The 14,153-nt window shown below is 47.2% G+C and overlaps 1 protein-coding gene and 1 long non-coding RNA gene across 2 annotated transcripts in view; both read left to right on the top strand.

Annotated features, from left to right (window-relative positions):
• Positions 1–14,014, top strand: part of CC2D1A (coiled-coil and C2 domain containing 1A) — a 52,765-nt gene extending 38,751 nt beyond the window's left edge. The window contains exons 23-30 of the mRNA XM_079960186.1: positions 256–346; positions 2,626–2,757; positions 4,655–4,710; positions 7,604–7,670; positions 9,122–9,248; positions 10,119–10,195; positions 10,369–10,416; positions 11,871–14,014. Coding sequence (XP_079816312.1) covers positions 256–346; positions 2,626–2,757; positions 4,655–4,710; positions 7,604–7,670; positions 9,122–9,248; positions 10,119–10,195; positions 10,369–10,416; positions 11,871–11,891 — 619 coding nt within the window. The 3' untranslated portion in view covers positions 11,892–14,014. The remainder of the gene's footprint in view (positions 1–255; positions 347–2,625; positions 2,758–4,654; positions 4,711–7,603; positions 7,671–9,121; positions 9,249–10,118; positions 10,196–10,368; positions 10,417–11,870) is intronic.
• LOC307206797 overlaps positions 1–14,153 on the top strand; it is a 129,251-nt gene that overhangs the window by 88,434 nt on the left and 26,664 nt on the right. The gene's annotated exons all lie outside the window — the stretch shown is intronic.

Below are 14,153 nucleotides of genomic sequence, written 5' to 3'. Positions count from 1 at the left end.
GTGGGCAACTTATAGCTCAGATCCACATGTACTCAAAGCCATAACTAAGCTGAAAAGAGGCATCCAAGCTATGAGGAGTTTTCTACAGGAATGTTGGGGAGACTCTGCTGTAACCTTGCAGCAGTTCTTGTGGTATGGTTATTTTGAAAAGGCTAAGTGTTAGTTTTATTGAAAGGGAGCAAGTAAGAGCAGAATGAAACTTGTGACTCTCTGATGAATGAGGTCATAAGTCTAATACTTCCATTTTCTCTCCAGAGGGCTGTTCAAAACTGACCGTGTAGTTGGAACTGCACAATTGAAGTTGGATGCACTGGAGACAGCTTGCGAGCTTCGGGAGATTCTGGAAGTAAGCCTGAATCCTTCCCTTTCTTCTCAGGCATGATGGGCATGTAAAACCAAGCCCTCTAGCACATGGGTAGGCAAACTAAGGCCCGGGGGCCAGATCCAGCCCAATCGCCTTCTAAATCCGGCCCTCGGACGGTCCGGGAATCAGCATGTTTTTACATGAGTAGAATGTGTCCTTTTATTTAAAATGCATCTCTGGGTTATTTGTGGGGCATAGGAATCCGTTCTTCCCCCCCCCCCCAAAAAAAAAAAAAAAAATATATAGTCCGCTCTCCCACAAGGTCTGAGGGACAGTGGACTGGCCCCTGCTCTAGCAGAACTGAGAGAGGCTACAGTGAAATCAGTCTTTTGCTTTCACCGCAGACATCCCTTTGTGATGCTTGCTGGAAGAAATGTCACTGCCTTTCAAGGCCTTGGGCTCAGCATGTCTTGGGGAGTGGCACACCCATTTCAGCATCCCTGTTGCATCAGGAGTGGCTGCCTTATGTACTGAAGTTAAATGTGAAATCACGGGCAAGGCCACAGTTCTATGTAATGGCCACAAAAAGTGCTAAAAGGACTGTGACAACAGTTTATTAATGAGAATAAGTTTGGAAGAAAGTAAACAAGCTATCAGGAGGATTGGCAACTGAACATTTCACCGAGGATTACAAAAAAAACCCCATATAGCACACACAAAAATATTGCATTTGAAGAATGCTCTAAGCAGCTGACAGCAGGCAGGCTTTTGGATAAGGTCCCATTTTGAAGATCTTCCTGAGATGATAACTGCTAAAAACATTCCACCTGAGAAATTTACAGACATTCACACCACCAATGCAATTAGCTGCTAAAGGAGGTATCCACACATCCACCCAAAACCCATCACCTCAAAAACATTTCAAGACCCAATTGCATTTTTCAGAAGTGGAGGACTTCAGGAATGTTGATCTTTCTAAATGTTGTTGTTGTTGTTGTTGTTTATAGTGAGGGGGGGAAAGTATTTTATCCCCTGCTAAATTTGCCCGTTTGCCCCCTGACGAAGAAATGACCAGTCCCTAATTTTAATGGTAGGTTTATTGTAGCTGTGAGAGACAGAATGACAACAGGAAAACCCCACATCAATCTCTGACTTTTGTCTTCTGGGTTTCTGGGGGTTTTCCTGTTGTTATTCTGTCTCTCACAGCTACAGTAAACCTACCAGTAAAATTATGGACTGGTCATTTCTTCATCAGAGAACAAACAGGGAGTCATTTTGGACTCACAGCTGTCCATGGAGGCACAGGTCAAATCCGTGTCCAGGGCAGCTGTTTACCAGCTCCATCTGGTACGCAGGCTGAGACCCTATCTGCCTGCGGACTGCCTCACCAGAGTGGTGCATGCTCTGGTTATCTCCCGCTCTACGTGGGGCTACCTTTGAAGGTGACCCAGAAACTACAACTAATCCAGAACGCAGCAGCCAGACTGGTGACTGGGGGCGGCTGCCGAGACCATATAACACCGGTCTTGAAAGACTTACATTGGCTCCCAGTACATTTTCGAGCACAATTCTAAGTGTTGGTGCTGACCTTTAAAGCCCTAAACGGCCTCAGTCCAGTATATCTGAAGGAGTGTCTCCACCCCCATTGTTCTACCCGGACACTGAGGTCCAGCACCGAGGGCCTTCTGGCGGTTCCCTCACTGCGAGAAGTGAGGTTACAGGGAACAAGGCAGAAGGCCTTCTCGGTAGTGGCGCCCACCCTGTGGAACGCCCTCCCACCAGATGTCAAAGAGAACAACAACTACCAGACTTTTAGAAGACATCTGAAGGCAGCCCTGTTTAGGGAAGCTTTTAATGTTTGATGTATTACGGTATTTTGATATTTTTTGGGAAGTCGCCCAGAGTGGCTGGGGAAGCCCAGCCAGATGGGCGGGGTATAAATAATAAATTATTATTATTATTATTATAGGCAAATTTAGCAGGGGATACTTTTCCCCCTCACTGTAACTCCATGTTCACCTATATAGGATTGTGAATAAATGAGCCTTCGCTGCCTGCTCAGCCAGCCTCCCTGTGGATCTTGAGAGAGCAGTTTCTCCAGGCTTTGGTTTGCCATCTGCCACGTAGTCGAAAAGACAGAGATGCCAGCTCCTCCCTCAGCACCCCGAGGGCCAAAAGGAACAGGGCTGCATCGTTCTGCCGCACAGATTGACAAGTGTGAACCATGAACGGGACACATTTGGTGCTGGCGGGGAGAAGTTCCGAGCGTTGTGGCTTCACACTAATTGGGACATCTCTCTCTTTTTCTTTTCTCTGCCTAGCTTTTGGATGGTCGGCGGCCCACAGGGGGCAAGTTGGAAGTCATTGTACGTCTGAGAGAGCCGCTGACCTCCCAGCAACTGGAGACAACGACGGAGAAGTGGCTGGTTATTGACCCCCTCACTATGCCACCAGTAAGAGCCAAGCTGTTCTCTGTGTCCCAGAAGCTTTCCATCGAGAGCAAAGCTGGTCTGGGTGGCACCCGAAAAGTTGTTCTGAGTGTGGTTTTGCAAAGGTTCTGGCCCTGTGCCCAAGCCCTTGCTCAGCTGAGGCTGGCAAGAATATGAACCATATGGAATCTGTGGTTAGTGCTCATCCTAGAGGGTATCCAGCCTACTGTGCCCCTTCCGTCACCTCGTTTCTGTGGCTCCGTTTCTTTTCGAGAAATGAATTTCAGCTGTGTTACCAGAGTCCAAAGTTTGTTTTTTTCAGAAATGGATGTGGGCCAAAAGCGTGGCGAATGACTAAGCGTGGCTTGAAATGTCTCCAGCAATTGTTGCTTTTCAGAGGCTGGTTTTCTGCCCACAGGAGCAGCATATTGTGATGGGAAGAGGCAGATGATTGTCCAGCCCTGTGCATACTGTCTGCTTAAAAAAATATATTAAACGGGGGGCAGGGGGAGACAATTTGCAGCCTGGACAAATCTGGCAAATGTTTTGTTTTAAGTAATTTATTTTGCGTTTGGAAACTATTTTGCATGTTTTATTCTGAGTTTGCTGGTGAGGTGAGGCAAGGAATTCTGCAGAGCTCTGACATCCCAACCTCTGACCCCTCAGATTTCACCAGCCATTGTCCCACACAGTTTCTTTTTTAAAAAAATAGTAAAGTTTTATTAGTTTTCACATTTTTATACATATTATCTTTCACATATATCCAATTACAAGGTTCCCTGAACCTTCCGACTTCCCTTCCATGGGTTCTTAATTAAAAAAAATTTTTTTGCTTATTATAATTTTTCCAACTATTATGTATCCCTATTTTATCATAGTCAATTTCACATTACAAATGTCATTACAACGCTACCAATGTTTTTAACAGCTTACAGGGGTTTTCTCAAGTAAACTACAAATTTACTCCAGTCTCTAGTAAATACTTAATCTTCTTGGTTTCTGACTTCCCCATCAGTTTTGCCATTTCTGCATAATCCATCAATTTCGTTTGCCATTCTTCCTTTGTTGGTAATGCTTCTTCTTCCCTGTAGCATTCTCGCTGCCGTCATTGCATACATAAAAAGTCTTTTATCTTCTCTTGCTACTTCTTCCCCTATTAAACCTAAAAGAAAGGCTTCTGGTTTTTTAACAAATGTATGTTTAAACATTTTCTTTAATTCATTATAAATCATTTCCCAGAAGCTTTTTACCTTACAACATGACCACCACATATGTAAAAAAGTACCTTCTTTCTCTTTACATTTCCAACACATATTTGATTTAGTTTTATACATTTTTGCAATCTTACTTGGTGTTAGATACCAATGGCACATCATTTTCATGTGATTTTCTTTCAACGCACAGCATGCTGTAAATTTTATGTCTTCTCTTCACAACTTTTCCCAAGATGAAAGTTGGATATTATACCCAAAATCACTAGCCCAGTATGTCCCACACAGTTTCAGCTATGTCTTTAGAATTCCTAAGGGCTTGCTCTCCCACCCAAATGAAAGCTGAGATGAGATTCTTAGGGAGCCAAACTCTGCAGGCAATACCATGTTTTTAATATTTAATGCTGTATTGTTTTTAACACTTGATTGGAAGCCGCCCAGAGTGGCTGGGGAAACTCTGCCAGATGGGCGGGGTATAAATAATATATTATTATTATTATTATTTATTAATTATTTGCTATGACTTTTCTACACTTTCATAGATTTGTTTATCACATTCATAACCCTGATCATGTCCTGGTCTCGGCTGTCAGCTCCCCACCCCACCTCTGGAAAGTGGGCTGAAAACCTTGACCAGTCTTGCATTGTTGAAATAAATGTGGCTATGCCAGACATACAGGAGCAAAACAGTATTTGTTTTCTTCACTCAGGTTGCTCTTCCCAAACCCAAGCCGGCAATAGCTCCTGGGAAGGATGTGGGCAGTAGGTATGTATGTTCTTGTGCTTTTGCTGGGGTCTCCTGAGAGTTAGCTCCATGCATAATCTGTGGGGAAATCTTAACTCCTGTCCTTCTGCTCTCCTTTTCATTCTTTTCTTACTTCGCTCTCGGCTCAAGAAGGCCCAAGGCATCTCACAAAAAAGCAGTAGGGCAGGTGTGCCTGCTCCAGGGGGCTGCTTTTGAGTGTTTTGGGGGCAGCAGGGTGGGGAAAGACAGGACAATCTGACCTGGAGGTCACAGTTAACCAGGAGGTTCTCCTACGTAAGCCGTGTTGGCATGGGTTTTATTTGGAAGCTGCTCTGAGTATTATTTTACCACAAAGGCACTTCAGGTTACAGACGCTTCAAGTTATAGACTCCGCTAACCCAGAAATAGTACCTGGGGTTGAGAACTTTACCTCAGGATGAGAACGGAAATCATGTAGCAGCAGCGGGAGGCCTCATTAGCTAAAGTGGTACCTCAGGTTAAGAACAGTTTCAGCTTAAGAACGGACCTCCAGAACGAATTAAGTTCTTAACCCGAGGTACCACTGTAGTTCATTTTCGTTTAACTTGTGCAGAAGACCTTCCTGGTGGATTGCACCTCATGGATCAATTCTGCTCTCCTGACTGCGTAACGCTGCATGGTATTGGTCCGACTTTCTGATAGAAAGGCCTCCGTCAAATAGCAGTTCTGATGAGGAGACAGCTTGCCGTGACCATACAGATCTGCTGCATCGTTCTTGGCTACTGAGACTTGTGAATAAACAGGAATTGAATAGCCCAGGTTGTCAAAAGTGGCAATGTAGCTTCTTGTGAGGGTTTTGTAATGGAGCTTCTGATGCCACAAGAACCTCTTTGCGTAGGCCCTTAGTGCCTTAGGAGAGTGTATAAGAACCATACCTGTTCTAAAGTTGGCACACAGGGCAGGGGAAGCTCCAAGCCTCAGCTACCTTCTGTACAGTAGAGAACAGAGGCAGTAAGTGAAGAAGTTTGTTCAAGGCCACACAATGAGTCAATGGCTGAGACAAAGCATGAGAAGAGCCTTGCTGCTGGATCAGACAAAGCCCTAACAAATTCAGCATCCTCTTTGCCACAGGGGCCAGCCAGATAGATGGATGCCTTTGAGAAGCCCATAAGCAAGTCTCCCAGATTTGTTGAGTGCTTTGCCCACCAAACCACACCAGTTACCACCGCGTAGGGTTTTTGATACCTGAATTCCGTGTTAAGGGAGCATGATGGACGGTTGGATGGTGTGCACAGAGGCAGGTGTCCAGCCCAGCACCTTTTGCTCTGCCAGTGGCTGTTGATAGTCTCTTCTAATTTCCCTTCCAGAACATCCATCTGCTCCCTGCTGTAGCCAAGCCAGCTCTGATTGGACCTTCCTTCTCTCAGGCCTCGAAGGCTCCCTTGCACAGAGAATGGTTTGCTTCTGCCGGCTCTGGACAAGAAAAGAAATGTAGGACAACTAGAGAGGGCAAAGAGCTCTGGGAGGTTGTATGGGCACAAAAGGTTTTGTGGCAATTGGCAGGAAGGCAAAGTAGTTAAAGCTTCGAAAGAACAGGTACAGTTTTGCATGGTGAATAACGAGCCCAGAACCGACCCAAGATATTTTGGTGGCTGAGGCAGGAGGTCCAAAGGACACCTGCCTTTCCACTGAGTAACATGGGAGACTGCTGTGCCTCTTTCAGGTCCCATTCTGTGGGGCTCGCGTAGGAGGGCATGAAGGTGGATTGTGCCACATACTACAGGTTGGTCTGTCTCCCGCTCTGATAATGATGCCTTGAATCAATGGGTTGAGACAGTTTGCTAACTTTTCTCATGGTAGGGCCTCCTCCCAGTTAGCCATAGCCAAAAGCCTCTCCTGTAACTGGAGGAGCAGGGAGAGAGAAAGATGTCTCGAACTGGCATTCAAGAGCGGCCTGGACAGACCGTGCCTTTCTTGTGAAACTGTGCAATCTGGATGCCACCACTCAAAACAAACAGGAAATCTAGGAGGATAGATTTTTGGTCTGATAACAGCCTGGCATTTCCTGTAGGGTTGAGAAACAAAGAGCATGAGGAACAGGCAGAGCAGCACTAGGGCATTGTGCAGGCATTGCAACAAGGGCAGAGTTTCTTGTTCCCAGGCGTAGGGCCTAAGATGGGAGAGACGTCAGGACCAACCGGATAGCAAGGAAGATTCCTGAATGCGATTGGAGGCATTCTGAAAGGAAAAGGGGGTGGTGAGGCCAAGGTGTAAGGCAGAACGCTTGCCTGGAAGGTTCTCTTGTTCTGAATGCAAATGACAAAGAGTGTCTCTCTTGCCTCAAATCTGCCATGTAGCTGTTTACCAGACTAGATTTGTCTGTCTTGGGTTGAGAACAACACGAGAAACAGCACCGGGCATGAAACTTCAGAGCTTTCCTCGCTCCTTTGGCCAGTCAATCTTCAAACCCAACCCACCCCCATTCATCTTGCTCTTGTGGTCCTTTAAAACCTGTCCTGTGGCATTCTAGCAAATGAGAAGTTAGCATGCTGCCTGCCAACAGGTCTGATCAGGACTGTCCCTGTGTGCGTGCTGGGCTGCCTTTTCTCTCAGGGCTGTCAGGAAGAAACCCACAGCAGGTCCTGAATCTAGAACCTGAGGGATCCTGGGCAGCAATTCAGTCTTCTTGCCCACCAAACTCTGGTCCCCAAGCTAGGGGGCTCTGCTGCAGCTGATGTGCCTGGTTCTTGCCCCCCTGCCTTGGCAGGAGCCAGCTGTGCTTGTTGCTTAGGCATGAAGTTGGCAGGCACACACCCAATCCATATCTGCTTCTCCAGATGGCGGTTGCCTGCTTGCCTTTGCCTCATTTTCTGTGCTGTGTTTCTGCTGCTGGCCTCTTCTGAGGTTAACCATGCTGCACTTTCTTTCCTTGCAGCAAGCCTGTCTGCACTCTGCACAGCTTCAATGTCCTCGCTTTTGACAAGGAGAGGCTGGAGAAAAAGGTCAGTAATGTTTATCAGGGCAGTAGTTACTAATTCCAGCATCTCCGTGTACATGGTGCTTTAGCGTAACATTGGCCAAAAGGCAGGCCCCCACCTCAAAGTAAAGGTAAAGGGACCACTGACCATTAGGTCCAGTCGTGGCAGACTCTGGAGTTGCGGCGCTCATCTCGCTTTATTGGCCGAGGGAGCCGGCATTTGTCCACAGACAGTTTTTCTGGGTCATGTGGCCAGCATGACTAAGCCACTTCTGGCGAACCAGAGCAGCACACGGAAACGCCATTTACCTTCCCGCCGGAGTGGTACCTATTTATCTACTTGCACTTTGACGTGCTTTCGAACTGCTAGGTTGGCAAGAGCTGGGACCGAGCAACGGGAGCTCACCCCGTCACGGGGATTCGAACTGCCGACCTTCTGATCGGCAAGTCCTAGGCTCTGTGTTTTAACCCACAGTGCCACCCACGTCCCTTCCACCTCAAGGTGCTTGCAGACAAATCTTGAGACTGTGCAATGGACAACGAAAGGATGGGAGGAAACAGGAGACACAAGTTTGACAAGTGAGACACTGGTATGTCTTACATTCTGAACAGTTGTGTTCATTGTCCCTCAAAAGAACAAGGCACAAGGTTGCTGGGAGGAAAACTGCAAACAAACATTGAATCTTGACTCCTGCAAACTGACTGAGACATTTTGTACTTGGGCTGAAGGCACTAAGAATGTCTAACTTACAAAGCTACTGGTTGGAGGAGGGGCAGGAAGCTCATTCAGAAATCTCAGCCCCTGTCTCAAAGTTGCTGTGCTTCCTTAGGGCAGCGTATAATGCTTATGATTTAAAATCTGCTTACCTTAGTAGTGCAGTAGTCAGCTGAAGTCTTACAGTACAGCAAAAACACCCAAGGTTGGACAAAACAAATCTCTAGGGAATGTGTGAGTGATGCCCTTTCAAAGTGACCTAAAATGATGTCTTCTTCCCAGCCCTCATAACCCTTGGGCCCTGCTTGGCATTCCTGTCTCGGCTGGGTAACAAACAACTAAAAGGGCAGTCGACTGGAAGAATCTTGTATTTTACTCTCTCTGGGCTATTTTTGCCTGCTTCGGCTTCATAAACTACCTTTTTATTTTAGAAAAAAAATCTGGCAGAAGGAGTCCCCCCTGAGGTCTGCAGACTCTGGTCCAATTTAAAAGAGAAGTGTTGTGTGGCAAACTCATATGGTGAAGTCTTGCCTTCCTTCTGTGTTTATGTGGCCGGATCTCTCAGGTGACCGACTCTCAGTCACCTGCTCAGGTGTGCTGCTCACAGTTGCTGTGGCCCTGGAAAAGCCCTTTCTCAGCCTGTGCATGCACTTGTCAGCCAGACAGAACTTAGTCCCAGAAGGTCCACTTCTTACCCCCAAAGTTGAGTGCTCTGTCCTTTCCCTGAGAACGTACACAAACCCTCCTTCCTTTGCTGACAGATGGCAGGATACAAACAAGTTGGCCAACGACCTCCTAACGACCTAGTGGAGCAGCACCAGAACGTTATACGGATGATCCAGTGGCAGAAGTCCCAGCTTCAGCACGGAGGCCCGGCAGTCATGAAAGGTACTTTGCGATGAAAGCCCAGCCACAAAGGCCCCATTCCCAATGCTTGAGCAAGTGAATATTTCCCCCCTTTCTCTGACGGTTCATATTGAATTGGTGTGTTAAATTGCCTTAGCAGGAAGTGCTCATTGAGGGGCTTCAGTTCAGTTTGATTTACTGTGTTTAGCTAGCAGCCGTTGCACACATGAAAATAACAAGAGTAAGAATACTGCTAATAATAGTGGTTTACATTTCTGCTCCCCGACCTTTACGGGATAAATCATTTCTCATCCCTCCCCCCCCCCCCCGTTAAGTTTTATTACACAAATTTGTAAAGCCTTGGAAAGAAATTTGGGTGTTCTAAAGGATATATCCCTCTCTACATCAAACAACAAAAAACAGGTCTTTGCAAGGGATGTCTTCTGCGATCTCAACAACGGGTGGATATAATTGTTTCTAAGATCATTATAAAAAGGGCATTGAAAGAGTACATGAGTTATGTTTTCTATTGACACAGAGTTGCAGCCGCAAATTCTATCCTTCTTAGGAATTCCTTTATGTTGGCCCATCCAATCTGCTAACTGAAGGACATTTAGTCTTGCCTGTGCAAAGACTACCCTCATTTTAACATTTGGCAAATATACCAGATATCTTGGCAGGGATGGATACAATGGAATAATTTTAAAAAAGCATACAATTTGTTAGATTGACAGATCTTGATCTCAGCAGTTTGTGGTTGCATCTCGGTGTCTCTCAGCCCTTTCTTTAGCTCTCTCAAAACACTGCATCACAAGAAAAGAGGCAGAGTCCCAACCTCTGGGGTTGGAGGTGAAGGGGATGCAGTTGGACACCGGAGCTGTTCCTTAGTCATGTCTCATCTTTACTTCACAGAATACCTGACCCAATTGGAGAGGTACCAGCAGTGGTATACAGAGGCAGCACGGCGCCTTGGCAGTGAAGGAAAGCGGGTATGGTTCTTCAGTCCCCCCATCCACTCAATTTTACTTCTAGATGGGGTGGGGGAACAAAGACCTCAGATCCCCTTTTTAAAGTGCCTGCCTGCTTAAAGGAGCACCCCTGCCTGGTGCAACAAGAGCCTCTGTATCTACTTAACTGCCTGCTGTGTGTGTTTATTTGGCAGGATGCAGCCAAGGATGCCCTTTACAAGCGCAATCTGGTTGAGGGCGAGGTGAGTGTGCTTATTGTCACGCAAGCTGTTGTTTCTGCTGTTCTCACCCAGTCACCTCCCACTAGAATAGACAAAGCAGGCTGAATGAGTCAGTCATGGGGACCTGAGGAGCTTTTCCCAGACTGGTCCTGCCTTCATTGATCCCCTGGTCGTTTGTAGGGTGACTGAGGGCTCATTCAGACTGCCTTTTCTGCCATGTTTCTAGGCACAGGTCTGGGATTTAAAGCTCCGTGTCCGAGCATTTTTGGTTTGTTTTTTATTTTTGTCCTGGCGCTTTCCCCAGGAAAACCCTCATTTTACTGCTGAACTGGAGCAAGTGGCAATCTGCAGAAAACTCCATTGCCACTTGCTCCAATTCAGCTGTAAAATGTGGATTTCCCCAGAGGAAATGCCTGGACAAAAAAAGAAAGAAAATTGCTTGAACATGGAGTTTTAAAGAGCAAACCTGTGCCTGGAAAGCATGGTGCAACAGAAAGTCTGGACGAGCCCTGGGAGAGCTTTCTGGAATGATTTTAAGCAGTGCCGTCAAATTGAGCACCTGCAGCAGCACACAGCTGGAACTTTCTGGCTTGTTTGGCGCTGCCGCCTCTCTAGGTGGTTTGTTTCCCAAATCGCTTCTGGGCAGAGTGCTCTGTGGACTGAGGCGCCCTGTTCCCCCTTCTGTTGTCTCTCTCCGTAGACATAGATCCTCATGAGTCAGAATGCTTCCTCTGCCTCTCCCAATGTTAAGGACTGCATGACTTGAATGTGCTCATTTTAAAGCCCTTGACAGCTTAGTACCAGGTGACTTACGGGATCCACCACCTATCTCCATGTGTACCTGTATATTAAGATCTTCTATGGGTGCCACTGCCATGAGATGTAAAGGGATAAAGGCCTTTTCCGTAGTGGCCCCCAGTGTTAGTGTGCTCTTCCCAGAGGGAGCTCCTGGCACCTAGGATGCTGTTGTCTCTTTGGCGTCTTATTGTTCTAAGCTTCCTAGTTTTAATTGGAATCTGTTGTTGTTTTGTTAAGCTGCTTTGAGATCTGCATTGCAACATTCACTGTTTTTATTGATTTACTTCATATATTCACCCCCTTTTCTCCAAGAAGCTCTGGGTGACAGCTTATGATGATTAATTAGACTTATTAGCTGCTTGTTACTCAACAGTATGCAGCTTTGCTTTCTTTTTCTGTGGCCCACCCTGGAAATTTGATGAGAGGGCAATCTATAAATGTCCAGAATCAATCAATGGTGCTCTTGGTGCCAAGGCTGGGGGTCCTGTGGTCTTCCAGGTGTTGCTGGCCTACAGCTCCCACCATCCCTGACCGTTGACCCTGCTGGCCAGGTGCTGGGAGCCCAACAGCATCTTGAGGGCTGCCGCAGGTTCCCCTTCCCTGGCTTGTGCCCTTCCTTTTCCTGAAAGAGGCTATGGTGGCAGAAACACTGACTGGCAAACCCATTTGCCTTCCAGCTGCAGAAGTTTCGCAAATGAAGAAAGCGGCGGAAATGTGGAAGTCTTGGAATCGCCGGGTCAAGCAACTGCTCTCTTCCTACGTGGCCTTTTCCCCGCTGCAGGAGAACGGGGGTTTGGAGAGCAGGGTGGGGAGGGCTCCATGTATGCTGATGGACCGGCAATGCTGCAAAGCACTTCTGGCAGTGGGCTCTTTCTAGCCTTCGCTGGGTAAATAAGAATGAATGGAGACTCCCTTAGTTTCCCCATCAGTGGGGCAGGTCATGTGACACTGCTAGCTGGAGACAATCCATGTGACGGTTGCCTTGGCACTCTGTCCTCTGGCTCAGCCCAGACTCCCCAAGGTCCATAATGAGCCACTTTCTCAGCAGGGAGAAGGGAAAGAATCCCCCTCCCTCGCTCTTTGTTCTCCCAGCTGCTCTAGCGGCAGCTGCTGGGTGTATCCTCATTTACAGCTTGAAACAGGTTTAGTTCCAATGGCTCCCTATCACATAGTAACCTGGGAGTGATAGTTTTGAGAGAGTGCTGAGTAGAAAAGCCCCTTTATGGAACTTCGGTGCCCAGAGTTCCTTGGTCCAGAGTTATTGTGTCAGCAAGAGAGAAGCTTGCAGCTCTCTTAAACTTGCACTGCAGATATGCTCAGAGTGTCTTGCCTCCTCAGCCCCAGAGAGAAGGCCCCAGATTATTCAACATGCACCAAACTGACTCATTTAGGAATTTGGCACCTTTTAGTATATCCCCCAGCCTATGTGGTCTGCACTCAGCTCGCTGCCCCTCCACTCCTTCCACACCAGTCCTCCTTTGCACCAGGCACTTTGCACCTACGCCTCTCTGAGCTCTGCTTGTTTGCCCTTCTATTGGTTTATTTCTTTGGGGGCTGTAGAGAGCTAATAGCTTGCTGCTTTTAACTGACCTGATCCCTCCTGAATGGCCAAATGGACCTAGCAGGATGCTGGCGTGACGCCTTGCTTGCCGGCTCCCGTGAGAACCCAGCTTCTGAACCTACCTCGGGTTTCTTCAGATGCCTGTGGCGGAAGACCCTGCAAAGGGGGCATCCTTCTTGACCACATCTGCCCCTGCTATCTGTGCAGCCCATTTCCAAGTAAGAAAAATGACTGAGCTCAACGACTGTTGCTGGGTCTTAATCTCTGAGAGGGCTGCCTGCTTTTTAAAATTATCGTTGCAATTAATGTTACTGCCTTTGGGCTGCCAAAGGAAGAAACACGGGGCTGAGACTACCTGCCCCTGTTAGAGAACAGCATAAGAGACTGCTGAGGGAGACTTCCCCTTCCTTTTGACCTCCAAAGTACATAGAAGAGGCTTCCGTCCCCCAGCAGTGGCCTGTTGACAACTAGGTTGCTCAAGCGCCAGCTCTGTTCTGGTGTGCAAAGACTTGTGGGGCACAGTCCATTGGCTGCAGCTTGGAGCAGGGCTTGTGCTGGCCCCTGGCCCAGACCATGTGTCATTTCTGGTGTGGGGTGGTGTTAAGTAATTGCCAGTTTCTTGGCATGTTGGATGGAGTATCCCGCATCCTCTCTGTCGTCGTTGCAGTTGGGGGAGGCATGCTGCTGTAGTCTGTGGGGTGTCCTCTTTCTGCAATGGGGCACATTGGTGTGGCCTTGTGGGGGGTCTGGGCTCCCCTTGGGCAGCTGGAAATGTGACCTTTTATGAAAGTGTTCTGTTTCCTATATTAGGTTAAAGACGTTTTAAAGGGTAAGAAATTAACTCAGGGTTGCTGCTGCTCAGGATGGATGAGGTGACGAGCTGCGGGTTAGATCTTGCACTCCTGCCCCTGCCCAATTCCTTTTTAAACCAAAATTTAACTTCCCATGTCCCTGGACAGAGAAAGGATAAAGGGAAACAAATGCTCTAGGCAGCCTTTCTTTCCGGACCCCCATTCTTACCACCCCCTCTTTGGTATTAGGGAAATTGGATTTTTATACAAGTGCCTACCTCCATGGTTGTTGCTCAGCCAGAGGCGTTGAAAGCCAATGCTAAAAATCAGAGGCCGTGAATCTGGCTTTTATTTTATGCTTGGAGTGACATAAATATATAAAGTTTTTAGGGTGGGGGGAGTTCTAAAAACCTCTGTAAAAAAGACATACTGGAATCTTGCACCAATAATAAACCTTGTTGAAACCTCATTTTCTTCTGTGTTGATTGGGTCATCTGGGCAATGAGACGGTCATTCATGTGGAATCTTGCAAGCCATCCCTCTTCTCACTTCAAACTGAAACATCTCTTGCTTCCCAGCAATCTGCAAGTAAGGTGCAAACTGCGCCC

The sequence above is a fragment of the Podarcis cretensis genome (assembly GCF_951804945.1).
Source record: "Podarcis cretensis genome assembly, chromosome: 17".
In the NCBI taxonomy this organism is placed as follows: domain Eukaryota; kingdom Metazoa; phylum Chordata; class Lepidosauria; order Squamata; family Lacertidae; genus Podarcis; species Podarcis cretensis.
Note: the sequence above shows the minus strand (reverse complement) of the source record. Positions and strands in the feature narration are given on the sequence as shown.